The 23,330-nt window shown below is 49.2% G+C and overlaps 2 protein-coding genes across 2 annotated transcripts; one reads left to right on the forward strand and one right to left on the reverse strand.

Annotated features, from left to right (window-relative positions):
• Positions 1–1,429: 1,429 nt before the first annotated feature.
• On the reverse strand, positions 1,430–13,717 carry RAD51D (RAD51 paralog D). Its single transcript, XM_031469675.2, has 10 exons — positions 13,421–13,717; positions 13,073–13,134; positions 12,755–12,873; positions 8,311–8,392; positions 7,935–8,069; positions 7,309–7,404; positions 5,219–5,309; positions 5,024–5,094; positions 2,815–2,979; positions 1,430–2,648 (listed from the first exon to the last, which is right to left on the reverse strand). Exons 1-10 carry the CDS (start codon positions 13,500–13,502, stop codon positions 2,565–2,567), a joined length of 987 nt encoding a protein of 328 aa, XP_031325535.1. The 5' UTR covers positions 13,503–13,717; the 3' UTR covers positions 1,430–2,564.
• Positions 13,718–15,257: 1,540 nt separating this feature from the next.
• Positions 15,258–22,806, forward strand: FNDC8 (fibronectin type III domain containing 8). The gene is made up of 4 exons (XM_010998491.3): positions 15,258–15,466; positions 18,780–19,146; positions 20,444–20,680; positions 22,654–22,806. Exons 1-4 carry the CDS (start codon positions 15,258–15,260, stop codon positions 22,804–22,806), a joined length of 966 nt encoding a protein of 321 aa, XP_010996793.2.
• Positions 22,807–23,330: the final 524 nt, after the last annotated feature.

Raw genomic sequence — 23,330 nt, forward strand, 5'->3', positions numbered from 1 at the left:
TCCTGTATAAAAAGACATGTAAGAAAGACACCCTGAGGACTCAATGACAGGATCATGTTGAAAACATTGTGTTCTTCCTTTGCCATCTTTAAAATAAATTAAAGCCCACACATTTGTATATTTAACAATTACTGAGCTCCCACACTGTGGAAAGAACAAAAGAAACATTGACATGAGAACCCTTCAAGTGTGTCGTGGGCTCATGGGCAGACAAGTAAGACAAGTATGAGTGAGTGGTACAGGAGGATTATGATGTCTATCTAGACCACAGCTGAGACGTAAACAAGGGTGGATGTCAGGATGGGTATGCACCAGACTCTGAGTGGGTGGAGGCAGACACAGAAGCAAAGGGAGCAAAAGGCACGCGGGCAGGAGAGCCAGGCTGGCCTGAGGCCTGTTAGGAGAGCCCGGCAGTGTGGTTCGCCCGCAGTGGAGTGTGCGGGACCAGGACAAGGGCAAGGTGAAGCCCTGGTCTGAGACAAGGCCCAGGAGGGAGTGGGTTGGGACAGGCAAGGTCCCACAGGAACGTCATGGGTGGTCTGGAGCAGCAGTGAATGGGGCATCTTTCCGTGGCCAGAGAGGCCTCCCGGGTGAGCCTATGGCATCTTCAGCTGGAGTAAGTGCTCACTGGGGATAGAACTGCGCCATGCGGAAGCATGAAGACAGAGTCCTGGCCAGGGAATCAGGAGTCCTGGGTTCCAGTCCCTGTTCTGCCACTGGCGCTGTCATTTCTCCTCTTTGGGCTTCAGTTTCCTTCTCCACTAAGTGAGAGGATAGGTCATAAGATCGTTCTAGGCCTCTCAGGCCACAATATTCTAGGGTCCTGAGTCAGGGACGAGGCACCTGACACCACACACAGGAAGCACGGCAGATAGCAACCAGGCTCCACCTCGAACGCCAATGCCAACTAATTGGTTGTGGCTGTGTGGACTGCCACGTGGAGAAAAACTGCAAAGGACACCAAGCTCTGCACAGAGTGGATGCTTGATCGATTGGTGATGCCTGCGTGGGCTCAGGATGCCCAAAATGGTGCAAGTAGTAGGGATGTGCCATTCCCAGCTTAATGTTTTGTTTCCTACTATGGTTGCAGATATGTGCCGACTGCTCAAGATGTGAGGATGCTGAAGATTCATTTCTCCCAGGGGGCCTGTGAAAGCAGCAGTGCCAGGGTTCCTTCAGTCTTAGGCTCACCAACCCTGTCCTCACTCAGGCAGGTACCCTTGGGACAGTCTGTCACCCATTCCTGGTCCTCGATGCTGTTTGCTTTTATTCCTGCTGTGTTCATCACCTCTAGATGTTGTACCCTCCACCTGTAACTCTGACCCCTGCTTCCTGCAGGCAAGACACAACTAATTAATTACACAACAGGCTCTCGAACCGAGAAGGGTGACCCTCCTTTAAAAAAACCATGGTCAGTAAACACTCCTGATCATTTCTCCTTCAACTTTTATTTCCCCTTCCCTGGTGTCCTCCTGTGCTCCCAGCCAGGGTTACAGCTCACAGATGAATGGCCACAATGCCATAACAGACAGGGGGTTTATTTCATACACTAGGGCACTAGGCTGTGGTACAGCTGGCAGGAAGAGAAGGGTAATTATACTGCATCTTGGAGCCATAGGCAATGAATTTCTGCATAAAGGACTACATTTGCCATGTATTATTTATGCCAGCATCAATTTTCCCAGCTGGCTCTATTTACTGTGCAAATTCTCCTCTGTCTGTTTATGGGCAAGGCCATGGTTCAGCACCTCTGGTTACACTATACTGTGGAGGGGCCCCACAGGGCACCATGCACGTTAAACAAGTGGCTGGACTCACTGCAAGCAGGTCACATCTTCCCTTCCTGTTAAATTATATCCCTGGGACTGCAATGAGCTCGTGGTCTCACTCAGGCACGGTGATGCACACAGGTGTGTGAAACTAAATCAGCAAGAGGGGAAAAAGGAATAACCATTCTTTGGGGTGTCACTGGGGGAAACCAAAAGACCACCTTCGGAGGGGGGCAAATTAGATGGCTCTGGGGCTCAGGGAATTTCCTTTTTATATTTTTAAGGGTGGGACACAGATAATGAAGAGTTTTGCATTGACAAGGTTACTTCTACCCAGTAACTCAAAGATCGAGCTAAGGGAAAAGGAGCCCCATTTTACAGATGGAAAAACAGAGACAAAAAAATAGAAGAGAAGGGAAACAAAGGCAAGCTAGAGGCCTCAGGCTCAGTCACTGTGTTAGGGTGGCGCGCAGGTATGATAGTGACACACAGGGTCACCCTCCAGTCACCGATGTGCCTCTTCAGAGATGCCCAAGCCAAGGTGAACTTGGCTCCCACTGGAAACATACGTGGTAGAAACAAGGGGGAGAAAACCTAGTACCAGCATGAATTTCTGGGCCCTTTCACAACAGCATCCTCTCTCACCAGTAGTGCTGTGTTCCCAGAGAGAGGAGCTGAGGACTGAGATGTCTGCCCAGCCTGAGAGCTTTTCAGCAGCCCCAAGAGCTACCCCCAATTACTCCACAGGAGGGCTGGGGGCCTTGAGGCCTCTCCCTTTCCCAATCAATAGCACAGTCATGTGTGATCTCCTTGTAACTGTGGGCTCTGCTCTGACGTCCCCCAGGTCCCAAGGTCGACCATCTCCTGGAAACCTGTTGGCTGGAAGACAGGATCAAAGTGTGAGTTTTTGGGTTGAGCAGCCCAGGTGGGTAGCCTCTTTGGCTGCAGGGTCTCAGCATCCAAGAATCCCCCAATGAGACATCTGCAGGCATGGAAACCACCCTCAAGGGCCCAGAGTCCTGGCTTTCTCCTGGGGCTGGCTCACCAGACGGGGAGATTTCATCAGACACACCATGCGCTGACTATCTGATGCTCCTGTGCCTTTGGTGACGTCCAGGAGAAACCGGGTGCTGGGTACAAAGCTCCAGGAGCGTCCGAGGGCAGGTTTGAGCTTCCCAGTGTCCCTGTCTCGGGTCATGTGGTTGGTCACCTGCAGTGGAAAGAATCACAGGCTTATAGATCTGCAATGCTAGTACAGAGGACATCTGCTCCTGCTGCTTCATTTTACAGATGGAAAAGCTGAGGCCTAGAACGACTTCCCCTAGCAGCCATAACTTAGCAACGGTCTGGAATTAGAACCCTGGGCTCCTGACTTATGCATAGGTCTTGCCACTAAACCGCAATGCCTCAGGCCTGACTCCAACAGAAGGGGATGGGGCACGTGTCTGGGAATAAGCAGTGCTGTCTGCTTAGGCTTATTATACCCCCAACCCAGCAGATGGGCATCCTGAGACCATGTCCACCCACCCCTTTGTGTCAGAAAGTGCACCTCTGTGTATGGCTGGGGGGATAGTTTGAAAAGGGGGGGTGTCCTAATCTGGTCGGTCAGCTCTATTCCGCCCAGGCTAGTCTCAGGTATGAAACCCCAGCTTCACCACATCCTCTTAAGGTTCTCCTTGCGCCCCCTACTCCCATCCCCAGGCAAGGATGTGGCCTGTTCATCATTGAATCCCTGCTGCCTAAGGCAGAGCCTGGCACATAGCAGGTGATCACATACGTCCCATAGTCAGGAGAGGGAGGCCTAGGGACCCAGTATAAGAACAAAAGGATAGGAAAACAGATCCCCTTTCGCTGCCAGGGGGTGCACAAAAAGTAAAACCATGCCGACAATTCGGCAATGTCATATCTAGACACTTAAAAATACGTGTGTCCCTGACTCACTGATTATACTTTTAGGAGTTTGAGGAAATATGAGATATGTAAAGAGACTTAGGTATAAGGATGTTCATTATAGTTTTATTTAAATAGAAGAAAAAACTGGTGATGATCTAAAGGTCCCAAGCCAGGCAGCAGAGTGTCATGGTACATCAGGAGTTGCAAATGTGGTGTCTGAAAATCACGTATCACTGGAACACAGCCAAGCTCATGTGTTCAGGGATTGTCTACGGTTGCTCTCATACTACATAGGCAACTGAGCAGTTACGACATGGACCATATGGCCATGAAGCCTTAAATATAGCCGCCCCTCATTATCTGTGGGGGGTTTGGTTCCAGGACCTCCAGGGATACCAAAGCCATGGATGCTCCTCTCTTATATAAAATGGCGTAGTAGTTGGCCCTTGGTATCCACGGATGCAGAACCCGAGGATAGGCAACCGGAGGATATGAAAGGGCAATTGCATTTACTCTCTGGTCCTTTAGAGAAAAGGTTTGTTGACCCTTGTGATTTAGGTATTAAACAAAATATGTAGTTGCTAAAAATGGCATTCTTAAAAAAAAAGGCATTCTTAAAGAATCTATTTAAAGACATGGGAAATGGTAAATTTGGGTTTTTTTAAACAAGTTTACAGTTTAGTTGGAAAGTCTGTTAAAAGTATGTGTCTATATTCAGAGAAAAAGATTCCATGGAGAGAGATAAAAATATATGTTTTCTGGGGATGTGGACATTGATAAATTTGACTCATATTGAACTTTTTTACCCTCTTCTATGAGAAGCATGCAGATTTTAAACAAATTATTTCATAAGCAGAGAAAGTTACTTTAAAAGCAAAATATTCCTTTCTATGAAGCTCTTGAAAAGGCAAAACTATTGGAACAGAAACCAGATCGGTGGTGGTCTGGGGCTGGGGGACCTTTCTGAGTGATAGAAATACTCTGTATCTTGACTGAGAGGAGTAACAAGACCAAATACAACTATGTCCATTAGTCAAATTTCAAACAGGAGAAAATCACTCTGTGTGAATTACACCTCAGTAAACCTGACAAAGGAAGTAAAAAGAGAAAGAAGACTGTCCCTGATCCCTTGGCCATTTATGGCCTAATCCCCTTATGGTCTAATCCCCTCGTGGTCCAGAGCTTTAGATGACCCAGGGAAGCTGGCTATGACCTTTTCCTAAAGGGCCACTTTGAGGGTTCAAAAGCTGCTGTTTAAGGGAAATAAGGAGCTATAACAGGAAACTGAGCTCATCTCCCCACTTGGTGAAGCCCAGGGACCAAAGGTAAAACCAGTCCACTGGCAAAGCCCGCCTCCTCACCACCACGGCCACGCCAAGGTCCCGGGCCAGGGTCTTCAGCTCTCGGGCCAGCTGCATCATCAAGGCCAAGCCTGGAGGAGAAAAAGCAGGGAGGGTGGGCAGCAGGGCACTGGGGATCAGGCTGGCCGGAGACTGGACTCCAGAGCTGGGAGGCAAGATCATGACCGCAACCTTGGGTTCTGCCACACCACTCACCTTCCCTCTGCTGGCCTCCCAGAAGTGGGGAGACCACCGCGGTGACGGAGTCCACAATCACCACCTTCAGAGTCCCTGAAGAACTGCTCACCTGGGGTGGAGGGGTTGATGGGAAGCAGGGAACATGAATCAGTTGGCCTCTGGGGGGCACCCAGTATGGGACAAGCTTGCTTCTCTGTCAGAAACTGGTAGGAAATAATCTCCCCCAGCTCAAAAACAGCTGCGCAAGCATGATGGAATTTCAGTTAAGTTTTTTTCTCCACCCTCGTTTGTATGTGTGACAGGTTTTATTGAAGACTTGGGTGGACAGAGAGCGTTTAAACCACAGGACATCACACATACCCTCCAATAATTAAATTTGAGAAATCCCTGCTCAGATCCTGTGATCCATGGTCAGGAAGTTTCTTAGTAGAATCTTTCTCCTTATGGTCAATCCCCCCTAAAATCAGGCCCCTCTTTTCCCTCTCCTCTTACTCCCCAAGTTCCTCACTTTCTCTACTGAAGACGTGAGCGTTCCCTTTACCTCACTGTCTCCTTCTGCCATGCCTCGAAGGCCTCATCGTCCACATCTAAAAAAGGTTCCAGATACAGGCTCTCTAGACAGACACCTGGTAGAACTGTACATTTCTGTCTCGACACAGTGTTCGCTTCCTCTTGGTTTCTTGGACCTAAACTGTCCTCCATGCTTCCCTTGCTTTCCCTCACTCCTTCTGCCCAACTCATTCACTGAATCTGCTTCTGCAACTTTTCACTTTATGTTGGCCGAGTCTTGGATATTCAGCTTCTATGCTCTGTCTTTTACATGTCTCCCCCTTCATCGTCCAGTTAACTGACTCTTGGCCAGCCGTCAGCTGGTCTAAGAGACCATGGCAGAAAAGACTAAAATCAGCTTAGCCCTACTTTACTCTCTGGGAGAGCAGGGTGAAATTTCTGGCTGAAACCATGGAGCTATCAGGTCACCATGGGGCTTTCAGATCACCTGGGGCAGACAGACCCCACAATGCTTGTAACCATGGGGCTGTCAGGTCACCAGGGGCAGACAGACCCCATGATGCCCACCTCTAGGTATTCAAGCCCCCCATGGTCCCTTCCCCTTGACTTTGGGGGAGTCCTGTGACTCGCTGATGACAAAAATGTCAAAGATGTTTGGACACTGCTCTCTTGATTAGATTACATTATACAGCAAAGGAGCTGCCACTCCCATGAGTACATCATGTTGTGTAAAGTCCCCTGTTGCATTTTGCTTTCACTCTTGTGCTGTCTTGAAGCAGCAAGTGGTCGCGCTGCAAACTGTCTATGGAAAGGGCCACATGGCAGGAACCATGGGAAGTCTCAAGGAGTGGAAGGTGGCCTCTGGCCAAATGCCACCAAGAAACTGAAGCCTCAGGGAAGTGAATTCTGCTGACAACCTGAGGGAACTTGTAAGTGATCCTTCCCCAGCTGAGCCTTCAGATAAGAACACAGCCTAGCTACAGCCTGGATTACAGCCTGATGAGACCGTAAGCAGAGGACCTGGAAAAGCTGTGCCCAGACTCCCAACCCACAGAAACTGGAAAGTAGTAAATGTGTTATTTTAAGTCCCTAAGTTTGTGGTCACTTCCTATGCAATAATAGACTATATACCATGTAATGGTCCTAGAGTAAAAAATATAGTCTTTTGACCTGGGAGTTGAGATATCTGAGTTATAAGCTTCATTCTTATCTCAAATATGCAGTAACCTTGGGCAACTCACTAGATGTCTCTGGTCCCCTCTCCTCATCTCTAGAAACGAGACGGCTGGATTAGATCAGGACTGCTTCACTTCATGTCTCAACACACAGGGGGTGATTACCAGCTGATTCCTATAGCAAGTATCTGTTCAACTATTACACATTCTAAAGTTTGTAAAAATGACTTACTTTGTATATAATACTGGGTATGCCCATGGGAATATGTCATGCTTTGGGGTGAGAGAAAAAGTTTAAGATGAATTAAACTATTCTCTCTAAGGTGTCTCCCAAACCTAAGAGTATATAAATCAGTGCACCAAATCCTGCCTGAGCACCAGCGAGCTGGGAGAAGTCGGGAGGGGGCGGGAGAGTGGGCTCACCTGCTGGGCCACAGTGCCTCGCAGGTCCTGTATCACATCCAGCATCTGGAAGATGTCAAATGCACGCACCACCTGGATCCTCTGAAGAGCTCCTGCCTGAAGGGGAAGGAAAGAGAAGGGAGGGTTTTGGAGAAGAGGAGCAGGGGGTTGCACAAGATGAAGAGAGATTTTTTTGAGGCTGAGCAGGAAGAGGCACTTAGACGCCAGGACTCAGGTCCAGGATGGCAAATGGGCTCTGTCTGATGGGCCAGTTCTCACCGTGGTGGCTGCCTGGGTGCTGAGCTGCAAAGCCAAGTCAGAGCCCGTGGGAGGGAGTAATAGGATTGATTAGTATGTCTGCCACGGGCAAGAAATGGCGTAGAAAACACAGAGGCTGGGTGTTTGGCAGCCCTGAATTAGGGTATGCAAGGGGCTGGGTTTCCTGGGAGCATCAGTGTGGGTAGCATCCAAGCTGGGATGATGTCATAATGGAGGAGGCTTGCAGAGTACAGGCAATATTCGCAGAACAGCAAGTTTCAAAGCCAGAAATGACTATTCACCCAAATGGCCAAAATCTTCTAATGTCAGATAGTGAGATCTTACTGTGTCATAACCTCAAAGGAACCCAACCCTCTCCTGCCCTTTACCTGCTCCTCCTCGTCTGGGGTTCTGGCCTGAAGTAGCTGGAGGATGCGGGAGGCTGTGAGTCCTCCATTGGAGTCGATGTACAGAACGTTCTGCTGCAGGCCATGGGCCACGTGTGCAGACACACAAAGACACACCTGAGCAGATACAGGCAATTGGGTGAATCTGAGCCCTCAAGGAGGGCCCAGAATGGGAGCTCCCATCGAATCTCATCCAGATCCCAGAAACAAGAGTCGGCCAAGTTGGTGCCCTCCTCCTTACCACCCAGCTTCTCTCTTCTGAGCTCTGAATCACCAGCACCCCGGCAGGAGCTTCCCCAGGGATCCTGGGCTATGCACCCACCTCCCCCAGTCCTCCTGCTGCTGGCCGCATGTGTACCTGGGTTTTGCCGCTACCCGGGCCTCCCACGATTTCAGTCACTTCTCCAGTATAGAGACCAGCATCGAGCAGTTTGTCCAGGCTGATGGCAGAGAAAGGGGAAGAGAATGGTCCACAGATGTTCTAACATTTCTGGCCAGGAGGCTTCTCCTGATGGAGTCTCCTTTGGAGGGGAGCGGGCCCGGCTAAATGTTCCTCTGGCCCTGCATCCTCTCACTCTCAGCTTAAAGATCACCTCTGGGTGATCACCTCTCTGCAGAGGTCTTTGCCGCCCCATCCAAAGATCCTCCTCATTCTCCATCTCAGACCCTATATTATTAGTTGTTGTTGTTGTTGTTGTTGTTATTATTATTATTAGCCCCTGTAGTAGTATTCCATGGTACAGAGGCACCAAGTTTGTTTAACCATTTACCCACTGAAGGACATTTTAGCTGGTTCCAGTTCGGGGAAATTATGCATAAAACTGCTCTGAACATTTGTGCACATGTTTTGGCATAAACCTAAGCTTTTATTCCTCTGGGAAAAAAATGCCCAAGAACACAACTGCTGGGTGGTATGGCAAGTGCATATCAATGTTACAAGAAAATACTAACCTGTTTTCCAGAGTGGCTCTGCTAGGTTATTTTCCCACTAGCAATGTGTGAGTAATCCAGTTTCTCCACATCCTCACTAGCATTTGGTGTTAGCACCATTTTTCATTTCAGCCATTCTGGGAGCTATGTGGTCACATCTCACTGTGGGTTTCACCTACATTTCCCTAATGACTAATGATGGTGAACCTCTGGTAATACGTCTGTCCATGTCTTTTGCCCATTTGCCTACTTGGATTGTTTGTTTTACTGCTGAGTTTAAGAATTCCTTAGCTTAGGGTATAGCTCAAGCAGTAGAACGAATGCTTAGCATGCACAGGGTCCTGGGTTCACTCCTCAGTACCTCCTCTAAAAATAAACCTAATTACCTCCCCATGCAAAAAAAAAAAAATTCCTTAGCTTGAAGCTTTTAAGATGTGATTAGCCATGATGTGTTATTCATCTAAACAGGTACAGTTATGTTTACTCCTTGAAATCTACCTTTTTCTATCCCAGTAGGTAATCTGGCATGAAGAATGGGATCCTGATCAGAAGAAATATGCGCTCTATCGCCCTCGTAAAGATTCACAGCGCACGTCGGCACTAAGGGCTCTCAGAAGGTCTACAACAAGGAAATCTGCTTCATTTGGGTGAACCAGCATTTCCCAAGCTGTTGACTACAGAACTCTCCTCCCCTCCCAGGTTCAAGTTACGTCCATCGTCCATCGAGTACCCAAAGAATACTTGTGAGGAAGGCTAGAAACCTAGTGGGTCATCTTGGAATCTCACCTATGTCCCCCCTGGAAGGAAGGCTTATCACATTTCTTCAACAAGCCTCCTGGGGTCCCCTGCCCTTGACTGGGCCCCACACCCTCCCCCGCCATGTCCTTCCCAGCCCCGCTCACCTCCACCCCAGGCCTCCGCTTTCACCAGACAGCCTTCCCCAAAAACGCGGACCAGTTCGAGCTGGGTTCTTGTACTGAGGGGGATGACACATGACTTCAGGGGCCTGGTCTGCCACTTACTAGCTGCAAGGTCTTGGGCAAGACACTCAACCCGAGTCCCAGTTTCCTCCTCCACAGGATGATGACTTTCTTCGTAACATGCTCGGTGTGGTTGTGAAGACCGATGAAATAACGAGCTTGGAATAAGGGTGCCTGGTTCCCGGCGACCACTCAGAGAATGTCCACCTGGTCCTCACTGAGGTCCGCCTCCTTCACAGAGCTTTCTGGAACCACCTGATCTCCCCTGCACTGACTCCCTGTGGCGGCAATCCTGCCACTTTACCACCTGACTGCTCCCTAAATTCTCCCTCTGTACCTGCTGGTTTTATAAGCTCCCAAAGGCCAAGCTGGCTTCTGGTCAGTCACCCCCTCCTGACGCTGCCTCCATGTGTGCTAACACCTCTCTCTTGTGTTCACCTGCTCTTCTCACCCACCACACCCCACACTCCTTAAGTGCCGGGGCCTTGCCTCACTCCAACAGGTATCCTCTGCACGCACCTGGCACCTGTAGGCACTCAGCCAACGCTTGATGAATTACAGACCTGAACCCCCAGCCGGGGAAGCAAGCCCTGTGCTGTAGGAACCTTGCCAAGAGAATGTGTTGTGGGAACAGCAAGGGCCAAACCAATCCAAAGACTTCTGCGGTGGTGGAGTTCTTTTTCAAATTCTGCACCAACAGGCCAGGAGAGAGGTCAGATTCCCTCGGCCAGAAGCAGCCCGTTGTCTTCCAACTCTTCCCCTCCGCAAACACGGCAGAATGTATTCTTGGCCCCTCCAGGTGCAGAGTATGGAGAATGCACCAAATTCTGGCTCAAGTGCCCCAGGGCTGGAGGCTCACCTCTGCCCCTCGATCCTCTTGAGCTAAACTCAAGTAGGGTAAATAATCACTAATTCACAGAGTCACTTAAGAGATTATATAAATATGACTTACTATGTGTCAATGGCTGCACATAGTAGGCACTCAGTAAATGTTTGTCCTGCCCTGCTTTGTTTTGTTTTTGGAAAAGGAAATGTTTTATTCCTCTCTGCGGAGAGCAGTATACAAAGGTGGCAATCATCCTGACTCCATACATCACTGACACAAAAATGCCCCCTCAAGGATGCCCAGTTATCCGCCCCACTTGAGTCTTAGAGAATTGTCAATTAGTGAGTAGGGCAGAACGCTAAGTCTCAGGAAGATTTTTTTGAGACATTTTTGTGGGAAGTTTAGAGTCAAGGGGAAAGATGAGACCCAAGAGTGGGTGTTCCATCCTCCATCTTCCTGGGGACATCCAAATCCCAAAGGTTTTCTGAAGAAAGGCACCTCTCTCAGCAACCCAGGGAGGGGAGGCGCCCAGACCTACTGCCTGGATGTAAGGCTGAGGTGGGGAGAGGACAGGGTTAAGCAGCAGAGATCACAGATCCAAGGCTGAGGAGTGAAATGCATGGGGGAGAAAAGGGGACTGAGAGAGCCGAGAGGCCCAAGTCATAAATTCCACCCTGTCCCCAGTTTGGAGCAGAAACTCTTCTTCCCAAGACTAGAATGGAGTTTTAGTTCAGGGACTGGCCTTGCTCCAGGGCACAGAGAGGCAAGCCAGGCAAAGATCCCATGGGTGGTGAAGGTGGAGAGGTAAGGGGTCCCGACCAAGAGATGGACACGCCCACAATGAGCACTCAGGCCACAGCGGGCGGTGAAGCTACAAGCCAGGATCAGGGAGGGAAAACTGCAGCTGTGTGTGTCTGAAATACAGAATTTTATCAGCCCTCTGCAATAAAATTTAAATCACCGCTTCTTCCACTCTGCCCCTTGCCTATGAGCTGTCCCCAATCCTTTCTCCCAAGGCTGGAGGACTGGGCAGTAAGAAGGAATAAGAGAAAAACCGAGGCCAGTAAGCGGGGCTGCAGCAGAGACTTGCCCTGCCTCTCCCCACCCCCACTCATTCTATAAAAAGGATTCTCTCTTCCTCCCCTTGCTGGACATATAGGCTGTTGGGATGAAGGCCGGGTAAAGGCAAAGGGAGAAAACACCTAGCGCATTCTTTCCCCTGCTTTGATGTGAAGTGTAGCTGCAGCAAGGGGCACAGAAGTTGAGGCAAAAATATGGGGGACAGGAGAGCTTGGGAGCATAAGCCTGTCTAGAGAGGAAGAGGGTGCTTCTCCTGCCCTTTGTCCAAACTGGCTGGGAGCTTTACTCCAACAACTACAGAAAAGAGTGAAAAGGGGAAGCATATAAGGGTTGGGGTGGGGACAGAGTGGGTGGGGGTGGGGGGCAACCACAAACAGGTTGGAGATTGAAGGATCCCTGTGATCCCCCAAGATGGCCCTGAGAGCATCAGTTGGGGGACTGGATGAAAAGTCACAGCAGACATGTGCGTTTTTTGAGGGAGTGAGGAGCCTCTCTGGCCCCATCTTTAAGTGAAAGGGGAGACAAGGCCACAAAATAGTTGCTCTGATCTGCTGAATAACAATGAAATACTGACATCTTGTGTTATAGGACAGTGGTTCTCAACCAGTGGTAATTTTGCCCTCTCCTTTCACCTCCTCCGGGCGGTGGGAGGGGCGGGTCATTTGGCAAGGGCTGGAAACATTTTGGGGAAGAAGGGATGTGCTACTTGCATCTAATGGGAAGAGGTCAGGGATGCTGCCAAACATCCAACTATGCACAGGTCACCGGCTCCCCTCCCCCCAAATAATTACACACCTCAAAATGTTAGGAGTTGGAGAAACTCTGTCACAGGGTAAGAGGACTCAGAAGTCTTGACCATCCAGCCACGCTGCTCTCACCACTGTTTGAAAAACCCTGCCTTCCCTAGGTTCCAGCGTCAAAAGCCCAGCTGGAGGCTGCCACGGTCTTCCCGCCTCTCACCTTCTCCCCCAAGTACACACACAAACCTTCCAATGCCGGTGGACAGGATGGCAGTAGAGGTCTTCAGTTCCTCGTAGAGATCAGCGCCATTGAAGGGGAAAGCCGAGAACTGAGCCAGCAGCACCCGCCTCAGGGCGACCAGGGCCTGCGGAAGGGGCGGGGCGACTCAGGATGCGGCCCTGGCGCTTCCATCCCAAGCAGCCCAGAGTACTCTGCAGTGACCCGGTAAGGGAGGGCGAATCCCAGGGTCTCATAGCCCCCCCTTAGCAATCTCTGGAAACCCTTTGCTCAGGGATGGGCATTTAGAGACACCCCGTTTTGGAGCGTGCAGATCATCAGCTCACCTTATAGGACAAGCCACATTTCTGGGCTACCTCCTCCAGGTCTGCAGAAACGAGGTCCACCACTGCAAATTAAACACGTGGGATTGATGCGCAGGAAGGGAGGCCTCGGGCCTCCAGCACCGGACTTTTCCTCGCCTAAGGGAACAAGCCGAGCCGCAGGACCTGGCGTGCAGCCTGGGACACAGCGGGGGTTCCATCCTTCCTGGGGCGTGGTCGCCCTACTCCCACCTTCCCGAGCTCTCCAGAGGCTGTGGGCGGAGGAGGGAGGGGAAGGGTGTGCCAGGACAGGAGCCGGCCTCCTCGCTAGGCCCAGCGGTGTGGTCAGCACTGGCGCGCGCCCGCGGTCACCTGTCTTGATCCCGCGGCTCCGCAGAAGCTGAACCATGTCCTGGGTGAGGCCCGGGCACAGGCCGGCGCGGAGCACGCCCATGTTCGCTGTGGGCCCGGGGCCACTCGTCCCGGGGGCATCCGTGGGGCCCTCTTTTCAGACGCCTCCTTGGCGCCCTTTTCTGGACCAGGCACGGGAGGCAGGAGACAGCGGCAGCGGTGGCGACGCGGTGGGTGCGGACCCCGCTGGGGCCCCGGCGCCCAAGGCCAGCCCGGCCCTGCAGCGGCGCCGCGCAGCCGCTTCCTGCTTCCAGACTCCAGGGCCTGGCCGGCGGCGCCACCTGCCTGCCGCGGGGCGGACGCGCAGGCTCCCGCGGCCCAGCGATTGGGGCGGAGACGGCGCTGGCGGAAAGGAGCCACGTTCCCCTCGCCGCTGCCACCACGCTCAGCGCCCGCGTAGGCCTCCACCCTCTCCCGGATCACGCCTCGGTGCCGGCCTCCCAGGTGCTGCCTTACGTTCTGAGCGCTGGGCCCGAACATCCGACTGCACAGACCATCCCTAGGCTCAGGGACCTACCCGATAGTGAGGAAAGGCAGTGAAGAGGAATCAAATAAATCAGATAATTACCGATCATATGATCAGTGCTAAAAAAGCAGCAGAGCACAGAGAGGGCATCTACTTCTCTATTTTCCAAATAGAGTTTTTAAATGAACAACAAAATCCCTGAGTATCTAGAACACAATGATTTTGGTATTTTTAAATTCATTTGCTTGACCTCATCCTCTGGAAGAAATAAAAACTTTACAGGGTTATCTGCTCAAAATCCAATGCGGTAGGTGCTTTGTTCATCTCTATTTCACAGATGAGGAAACTGAGGCTCAGTGCAGTGGAATCAATTGTCAATGTTTTCACAGCTTATACCGCTGGACTTAGAGCGGACAAATCCACATCTGGGTGCAAAACCAGTACTGTTTTAACAGTGCCGCCCAACCCCTCAAAACTGTTATGTTTTGCTACCATGAAGTGGTTTCCTTGAGAACAGAAGCAATGTCTGGTCCCCTTCTGTATGTCCCTGCAGCACCCACCATTGTCACTCAACACATGAAGACACCTGGGGTGACTGTGTGGCAGAACTTAGAATTCTAGGGGGTCAGGTATAGCTCAATGGTAGAGCGCATGCCTAGCATGCACCAGATCCTGGGTCCAATCCCAAGTACCTCTATCAAAAAATAAACAAGTAAACCGAATTACCTCTCTCTGCTAAAAAAAACCAAAAAATTAAAAAAAAAAAGAATTCTAGCACTGAAACCTGAGTTTAAGTGAGCTATGAACCCCATGAATCATCGGGGCTTTCCCTGTGCCAACACAACTGGACACAGGGGGTTGCAGCCTAGGATGTCTGGATGGAGAGCCTCAGCAGTCTATGGACAAAGTCTCCCGTTCCCAGACTCATTCCAGTACTGGGTCCCCTTCCTCAACGCCCAGCGTCTTTGTCTCTTCATCCATTGCCTCCATTTCAGGGCAGGTCCGAAGAGCACAGGTGGCAAGAAGCACTTTGAGCTCTTCAGAGAAGGGCAGGGCTGCTGTAGCCACAGAGCCTTAGAGCTGGAAGGGGCCCAGGGGATGCTGTAGCCTGTTCCTGGGTTCTGCCTGCTCCTGACATTGGCCCTGGGCAGCCGCAGCCTCAGATCAAGGGGGAGGCTGGCCCCTAATTGTTACACTCTGGGATGCTTATGAAGTCAGCTCATTACACCCCCATCCCACCCAAACTAAGGGTGTGTCCACTGCCTCCAGTTTCTCTCTGCTTCCTGTCAGCTTGGTTGTCCTGCATGGTGACGGCTGTGGTCCCAAACAAAGATGGCATCGGAGACACGTTATAAAGTGGGAGATGGGGAGGAGGCCATGCTGAAGAAGGAAACGCTTAACGTTCTGAACGCACTCAATCAAATGCCGAAGCCCTTTCCGAACCCCAAATCTATGAACAGGACCGTCACTACCAAAGGACTCCCACTTTCCTCAAGGGGCAGTTTGGTTAACTTCTTGGAGGAAGATGCCATCAATCTACCGTAAGACATAAGTCTGGTCCTTTTCTCCTGTTTAAGGCCAGAGCTGGGGGCTGGGGAGAGGGGCTTGAAGAGGTGGTACTTCCTTGAGTTATCACAGCCCAGACTCTGGACTCCCAGGGAGGAGCACGTGTGCAGGTTGCCTATGGATTCCTGACCCCAAATCAGTTCTTGGAGACACGCTGGCCTCTGGTTCCAGGAAGCCTTCTGGGATTAGTCAGAGGTTTGCTGACCATACTGCTCATCCTGCTTTGCCCTCACCACCCCTACACAGACATCGCTGCCCGACTCCACTCGCCATGGCTTCTCTCCCTCGGTCCTCCCTAGTGTGACTTCACCTGCCTGATTATGTCCCCCCAGTAGCCTGCCTGCCTTCACACTGCAATTTACTGTTCTTCCTCGGTGATTCTGTGTTCCCTTTACTTCATTTTACAAAACTCTTTGGGCACTTACAAGGTGTCTGGCCCAGAGTTAAGTTCTGGGAATGCAGAGCCAGAAAGCACAGTCTCCCAGCCTGGGGGGGGGGGTGTGTGCTGGAGAGGGTGTCAGGCAAGAATCAAGAATATTACCGCATGGTCTGCACTATGACAGGACAACCAGAGGGGACTTAGTATAACTTGGGAGAGAGTGAAGGTAAGGAAGGCTTCTTGGAGGAGGTGATACTCTTAGGAAGGGAAGGAGTTAGCCAGGGAAGGGCCGGTGGTATGGGTTGATGTGGGCTGAGGGAATTATCTGCAGGGAAGTTGCATGGGTGTGTGTCCCGTGCAGTCACACACAGCCCCACACTTAGAAGGGGCCCTGTGCTTGGTTTAATGCTCGGATGTCACTGTCTTGACAGTCTTAGTAATTTTTGAATTATTGAACCGCAAACTATATTGCCAGTCCTGATTATATGAAAGGGGTATGGTGTCCACTCCGTAAGGGACCTGTACATTAGCCTGTATGGCTAAAGTGACGGATGCCTGTAGGAAGCTTCACGGTATAATGGGAAAGTCTTGGGCTTTAGAGCCCAAGTTTAAATTCAAGTTCTACCGCTTAGATATGTGGCCATAGACAAGTTGATTAAGATCAGGGACTCTCAGTCCCTCAATTGTAAAATGGGGCTGGCGCCATCCAGCAGGGCTGTAGTGAAGATCGCAGAGACTTTTCGTCCAGCATGGAGCCCAGTTCCCCTTCAGCACTGGTGTTTCCAGTAAGTAAATCTAAAACAGAGATTCATTAAGACAATCTATAGGATAACTGACATCAATGCCCAGACTGTTCGGCCTACAAAGGGCCTTGCTGGGGGAATCATCTATTTCAAATGTCCACCAAGCGCTAGCACAGGATGTTCGGGCTGATCAGGATTTCTTAGGAGGAGGTCGATAGGGCTGGAGCTCAGGGAGGAAAAATGTGGCCTTGATGGACCAAACTCGAAACTGGAGGCTGGCCTGGAGTAAGGGATTTCGGGGTGTGTGTCGGTTGCCAGATCTGACTAGAGAAGTGGGGGAGATGGAGTAGGGAGCAGGGGAGGGGACCCAGAAAGCACGAGGGGCAGATGGGAGCTGAGTGGCATGGGCCCCAGGAGATCTAGGTTCTGGTTCCAAACTCTGCCATCAATTCACATTGGTCGAGGTGCGTGCTCCCCAAAGGCCCTGTGACTGCTCTCTCTTCATACTGTGGGTTGTGACTCACGAATGGGTCAGAAACTCATTCTAGTTGGTGGAGACCGGTATTATAAAAATAAAATAAAATAGAATCGAAAATTCCACAGCACATCACACACAGAGTAAGTATTAGTTTCTGAAATGTTTTAGTTATATGTGTATGTGTGAGTATACTGGCTTGCCAAGAAATATGTATTTCTTATTTTGGGTCAAGATAAAAAAAAGATTAGAAGGCCGAATTTTCTGGATTCTGTATTTCTTCAGTAAAAAATTTTAAACAGGTGGGGAAACATGTGCAAGGTTTCTCTTTGTAATAACAAAGAATTGGTAACAATAAAAAGATTCCACTTATGGGAAAATAACATGCAGTAGTTCAAATGACTGAAGCAGAGCAGATTGATCTAAGAAATACGATGTTTTTTAGTAAAAAATGGCAAGCTGCAAATGGAGATGTACACAATGATACCACTTATTTGTATAAAGTTTAAAAATATGCAAAATAATGACATACGAATGTAACAAACCAAAACAACACATGGGTAATAATAAACATAAAATTGTAAATTTACCATCCTGGCTGCCCCTAAGTGGAGGATGAGGAGATAGGTCGGGGAGCAAAGCATATAGGGGGCTTTAACTATACTGCTAAAGCTTTAGTTCTGAGCTGGATGGTGGCTATATGGAAGTTTAATATATTATTATTTTTTTCTCACTTTATCATATGGTCATCATTTTCAGTTTTATTGAAACATAATTGACACCTAACACTGCATTAGTTTAAGGTGTACAACATGATTTGATAACCGCATGTATTGTGAAATCATTACCCCGATAAGTTTAGTTACCATCCATCACCACACAGTTATAAACTTTTTTGTGTGATGGGAACTTTTAAGATCTAATCGCATAGCAGTTTTCAAATATACAATACAGTATTGTTAGCTATAGCCATCATTTTGCATATTACATCCCCTTTAACATATTATTCATGATGTCTTTTAGTGTATCTAAAATATTTAATGATTTAAAAAAATTTATCAAGGATGAGCCACCTGTTCTCCTTGCTTAGCCCTGCAGTAAACCTTTCTCTGAAAAACTTTCTCAAAAAAAAAAAAAATTAGAATGGAAGAAAAAAGTTTTTGAGCATTCACCCCAATATGTGTATATTTATCTGTACTGTTAATTTTTTATGCTATACATTAACAAATATTGTTAAATGTTATAAAATCTAAGTAAATAAATCAGTAATTACATTAAATAATAAACAGTAGTAAATAAATATTAATAAAGCTTAATATAGTATTTTTTAGATACTTTTAGATATTTTTCCATATCCCAGTAGATCATTGTGGTGTGTGTGAAAGTTTTAGCAGTGTTTCTAAAAATGTGGTTCTCAGAATACTTGCAGCAGAATCATCTGAAGATGTTATTAAAGATGCTTTAGCAGCTTCCCTGGTCCTATCCCAACTGGGGACCAGGGACCAGGAATCTGCATTTTTCACTAATAAGTGCCCCGGTGAGGTTGATGCACTGCCACAAAGCAAGACTGTTCTGAGCTGTTCAGAAGCAGCTGGGGGCGCTGGTAAGTTGGGCCCAAGGCCTGCTCACCAGGAGCTTCCAGGCAGCAAGGGCTGGGGTTGCCGGTTCACCTGTCTCCCCTCCCACTCCAGGAAGCAGATGCCAATGGAGGATTCTGAATGCAGCTCCGATGACACCAGCATCTCCCCGATGTCATCCACCTTGTTGAATCCCATCAAATTGGCCGTGACCCAGCCCAACAGCAGCTTCTTTGCAGGGATACTGGAGGGCGAGCTGAACAAACTCAGCTTCTCCTCGATGGCCAAGTGTACAGAAAAGGGGAATCTGGCCCTCTGCCCCCAATCTAAGTCCCAAATAGCCCCTGGGGGCCTGCTGGACCTTGACAATCCGGAGGTGGACACAGACACCTCCTCGACGCCCTCGGAGTCCTCTGTGGTCATGGATGTGCCAGAGGCACCCTTCATCTCTGAACACACGGTCAGCGATTCCACAGCTGTGGTACGTTTCCCTACTGATGCACTTGGTGAAGGCTCACTGGCCACCTTCGATGTGCCAGGTACTGACCTGAGCTCACTGAGGGGTGTGAGGATGCCTACTGCCTACATCCTGACTTCAGGTTCATGGGTTGGGAGAAAGGGCATGTCTGTAAAGAACTACAGTGCAAGTTAGAGAGGGCTCAACGCTGTAGGAAGAGTTCAGATCCAGGGCCACCAGGGATCCAGAGGGAAAGAAGCATTGCTTCCAGGTGCAGGAATAAGCTGGGTGGCTTTTAGTAACATTTGGGCTTGGCCACAGCGGTAGAATTGAAACATCTAGAGATGGGGAAAGGCATTCCGTGGAGGGCTGACACTGGCAAAGGCTCACGGGTGAGAAAGGGAGGGAGGAACCACCCAGTTCCTGATCCAGGGCTTCTCACACTTCCCTGAGCCTGCAGATCTGATCATCTGGTTACAAACAAGATTCCTGGGCCTCATCCCTAGAGGTTGATTCAGTAGGTCTGGGTTGCCTGAGAATCTGCGCTGCTAACAAATCCCCAGGTGCTGCTGGTGGTCCACGGACCACATGCTGAGTAGCACTGTCCTAGATACAGGAAGGAAACAGGGCAGGAGCTAGTCTGGGGTCATTTTCCAGAGCTCCTCTAATGTTACGCTACTTTATAGATTTTTTGATAAGCCATAAGGATTAGTTTTGGCAAAGCCTAATATGGTGATAGTTGCAATCTGAGCTGTATTTTGGAAGATAAATCTGGAAGTTCCATTGTTGGATGGCCTAGAGCACTGTTTCTCTAAGTGTGGTCCCCAGACCACCAACAGCATCAATATCATATAGCAACTTGTGAGACTTTTTTTTTTTAATTAGCTTGTTCGAAATTTAAATTCTCACTCTCCCCACCCCCTACTTGGGACCTCCTGAACCAGAAACTGGGGACAGGGGCCAGCGATCCATGTTTCAACAAGTTGTCCAGGGCGTTCTGATGCACACCAAAGTTTGAGAACCACTAGCCTAGACAGAGGAGAAACGAAATGGCAGACAAGACAGGTGATTGCTAAGATCCCTTTCAACTGACACAGCCTAGAATATGCAGTGAGGGTACACTGTGAGGTGGGTAGGGCTGCCCAGGGAATGCAGCTTATGCTCTGGGCTGGTGGGTCCACATCTAGCGTTGGGAGTGCCCTGTAACAACTTTCATCAGCAGAGCAGGGATGGGAGTGGGGCATTCTGACCCACATTGCAGGAGGTGGTGGGGGGAGGCCAGGCCAGGTCTGAGGAAGCCTTGGGGGTTCTCTTCCCCTAGATTTCCTGGACCTATGCCCCGGGCAAGCAGCAGGTCAGTTTCTACCAGGTCCTGTTGCAGGAGGTGGTCAGGAAAAATGACAATGAGCTGCCCAAGGCAAAGAACCGCCCATGGATCTTCAGCAAGATCTTGGGCACCACCGTCAAACTGATGGAGCTGAAGCCTAACACGAGTTACTGCCTCACTGTCCGCGCGGCCAACACCGCTGGCGTGGGGAAGTGGTGCAAGCCCTACAGGGTGAGCCCTGGGAGAGGAGGGGCCTGACGGGAGCGGGGGGCAGGACCTGGGGCTTTGGGATTGGGAACCCCCCTACACCCTCACGTCTCGTCCTCCTGCTCACTTCCCTTCTCCCCGAGCATAGAAGAATCAAGTCCCAGCTGCTCTCCTCTGGGAGGTTAAGGCACTTTGGGGCCCTGGGAATGCAAACTGATCTGTTCATTCATTTCTAAACTTTGTCTTCCAAAGCCATTGGTTTTTGGATTCTTCAACTTAGTACCGATAATTGTGAGTGAGTCAGGAAGTCAAGGGCATTGGGGGAAAGAGAGGGAAGAGGCTACAGGGATACAAAGAAGGGGACAGCCTGGGGGTGGGCAGGAAAGGCTCGAGGAAAGACAGCCCTGAGGTTGGAAATAGCACACAACTGGGGAGGCACAGCTATTTTTTAATTGAAGCATAGTTGATTCACAATGTTAATTTCTAGTGTACAGCATAGTGATTCATTTGTACATATATATATATTCCCCTTCATATTCTTTCTCATTATAGGTCATTACAAGGTATTGAATACAGTTTCCTGTGCTATACAGTAGGACCTTGTTGTTTATCTACTTTATATCTAGTAGTTAGTAACTGCAAATCCCGAACTCCCAATTTATCCCTACCCACCCCTTTCTCTCCTGGTAACCATAATTTTGTTTTCTATCTCTGTGAGCCTGTCTATGTTTTGTAAGTAAGTTCATTTGTGCCCCACCCCTTTTTAGATTCCACATATAAGTGATAGTATATGGTATTTTTCTTTCTCTGTCTTACTTCACTAGTGTGATGATCTTCAGGTACACTCACATTGCTGCAAATGGCATTATTTTATTCTTTTTATGTCTGAGTAGTATTCCATTATATAAATATACCATAACTTCTTTATCCAGTCATTTGTTGATGGACATTTAGGCTGCTTCCATGTCTTGACTATTGTAAATAGTGCTGCTATGAACACTTGGGTGCGTATATCTTTCCGAATTAAGAGTTTCCTTCAGATATATGTCCAGGAGTGGGATTGCTGGATCACAGAGCAGGTCTATTTTCAGTTTTTTAAGGAATCTCCATGCTGTTTCCATAACAGCTGCAACAAACTACATTCCAACCAACAGTGTAGGAGGGCTCCCTTTTCTCCACAGCCTCTCCAGCATTTACCATTTGTGGACTTTTTAATGATGGCCATTCTGACCAGTGTGAGATGATTGTAGTTTTGATTTGCATTTCTCTGATAGTTAGCAACATTGAGCATTTTATCAAATGCCTATTCGCTATTTGTATGTCTGCATTGGAGAAATGTTTATTTAGGTCTTCTACCCATTTTTGGATTGGGTATTTTTGTTTGCTTGTTGTTATTGAGTTGTATGAGCTGTATGTAAATTCTGGAAATTAAGCCCCTGTCAGTCTCACTGTTTGTAATTATTTTTTCCCCATTCCGTAGGTTTCTTTTCGTTTTATTCATGGTTTCCTTTGCTGTGCAAAAGCTTCTAAGTTTAACTAGGTCCCATTTGTTTATTCTTGCTTTTGTTCCTATTGCCTGGGTAGACTGCCCTAGGAAAACACTGCTATGATTTATATCACAGAATGTTTTGCCTATGTTCTCTTCTAGGAAGTTTATGGTATCCTGTTCTGTGTTTAAGTCTTTAAGCCAATTTGAATTTATTTTTGCATATGGTCTGAGGGAGTGTTCTAACTTTTCTGATTTGCATGCGGCTGTCCAGCTTTCCCAACACCACTTGCAGAAGAGACTATCTTTTCTCCATTGTCTGTTCTTGGGGAGGCACAGATTTGAATCGTGCCTCTTTGCTCCTGTTTCTGGTGTCAATGAATAGTTCGGTAAGGCTGCTGGAGATCCCATTTAGCAAACAGAACAGGGAGCGAGGGGTGGCAGAGTCAAAGAGGTGAGGTGGCAGGCTCAGATCTGTGAAGGAATCCTGAGGACTTATGTTTTATTTCAGTTCGCAACCGTGGCCAATGACTTGAGCAGCTTCCCTGAGAACAACCCCATCCAGATCACTGTGCGGCGCAAGGAACCCCAGCGGAAAACTGTGTCCCTTGGGCTGGAGGACATGCGGAAGCTAGAAGATCTGGAGTACCTCTTTCCCTACTAGAGGGGGGCCCTGGGAAGCCCCTACCTTCAGCTTTGGCCCAGGGCCTTCAGGAACCAGAACCATGAAATGTACCACCTGCACCATGCCAGGGAGCCGCTGACCACCCTGCTGGCCCTGGTCTGGTGGCAGTAGTCCCAGACCACCACCTCTGGGCTGGGGCCAAGGCTAGATGGGAGCTCCACTCACCTGGAGACACCAAAGACCAGGCCAGGTCAGCCTCCACTGCCTGCAACTACTAGGCTTCCTTCCCCAGATCTGGGCTGGTCCAAGTCCCTCATTAAAAACTGGAGGTCACCAAGCACCCTTAAACTCTGCTTCATCCTCCTAATGGCCTCAGCTGAGCCACTGCCACCCATCCTCCTGGCTTCTGCCAGGACCAAGAATCCAGGTGGGTGGGGGGACAGGGGCAATGAGATGTTACTACCACCTCCTGCCTGGCTCTGCCAACATCACCCTTTCCCCGTAAGAGGAAGAGGTGGTCCTCAGAGACTAAAACACACCAAAAAACCCCAGCAATGTTGGAC

The sequence above is a fragment of the Camelus dromedarius genome, chromosome 16 (genome assembly GCF_036321535.1).
Source record: "Camelus dromedarius isolate mCamDro1 chromosome 16, mCamDro1.pat, whole genome shotgun sequence".
Classification (NCBI taxonomy): domain Eukaryota; kingdom Metazoa; phylum Chordata; class Mammalia; order Artiodactyla; family Camelidae; genus Camelus; species Camelus dromedarius.

What these genes read in the sequence shown, in the direction of transcription:
- RAD51D (XM_031469675.2), bottom strand. Translation starts at nt 13,502, where the DNA reads ATGGGCGTGCTCCGCGCCGGCCTGTGCCCGGGCCTCACCCAGGACATG. An exon ending in CTGTCCACCGGCATTGGAAG is followed by an intron (nt 8,393 to 12,754) that starts GTTTGTGTGTGT and finishes CTCTGCCATCAG; the next exon opens with CCTGGACAAACTGCTCGATG. An exon ending in CCCCAGACGAGGAGGAGCAG is followed by an intron (nt 7,405 to 7,934) that starts GTAAAGGGCAGG and finishes CTTCCCCTTCAG; the next exon opens with GCAGGAGCTCTTCAGAGGAT.
- FNDC8 (XM_010998491.3), top strand. Translation starts at nt 15,258, where the DNA reads ATGGCATCGGAGACACGTTATAAAGTGGGAGATGGGGAGGAGGCCATG. An exon ending in TCAGCGATTCCACAGCTGTG is followed by an intron (nt 19,147 to 20,443) that starts GTACGTTTCCCT and finishes CTCTTCCCCTAG; the next exon opens with ATTTCCTGGACCTATGCCCC. An exon ending in AGTGGTGCAAGCCCTACAGG is followed by an intron (nt 20,681 to 22,653) that starts GTGAGCCCTGGG and finishes GTTTTATTTCAG; the next exon opens with TTCGCAACCGTGGCCAATGA.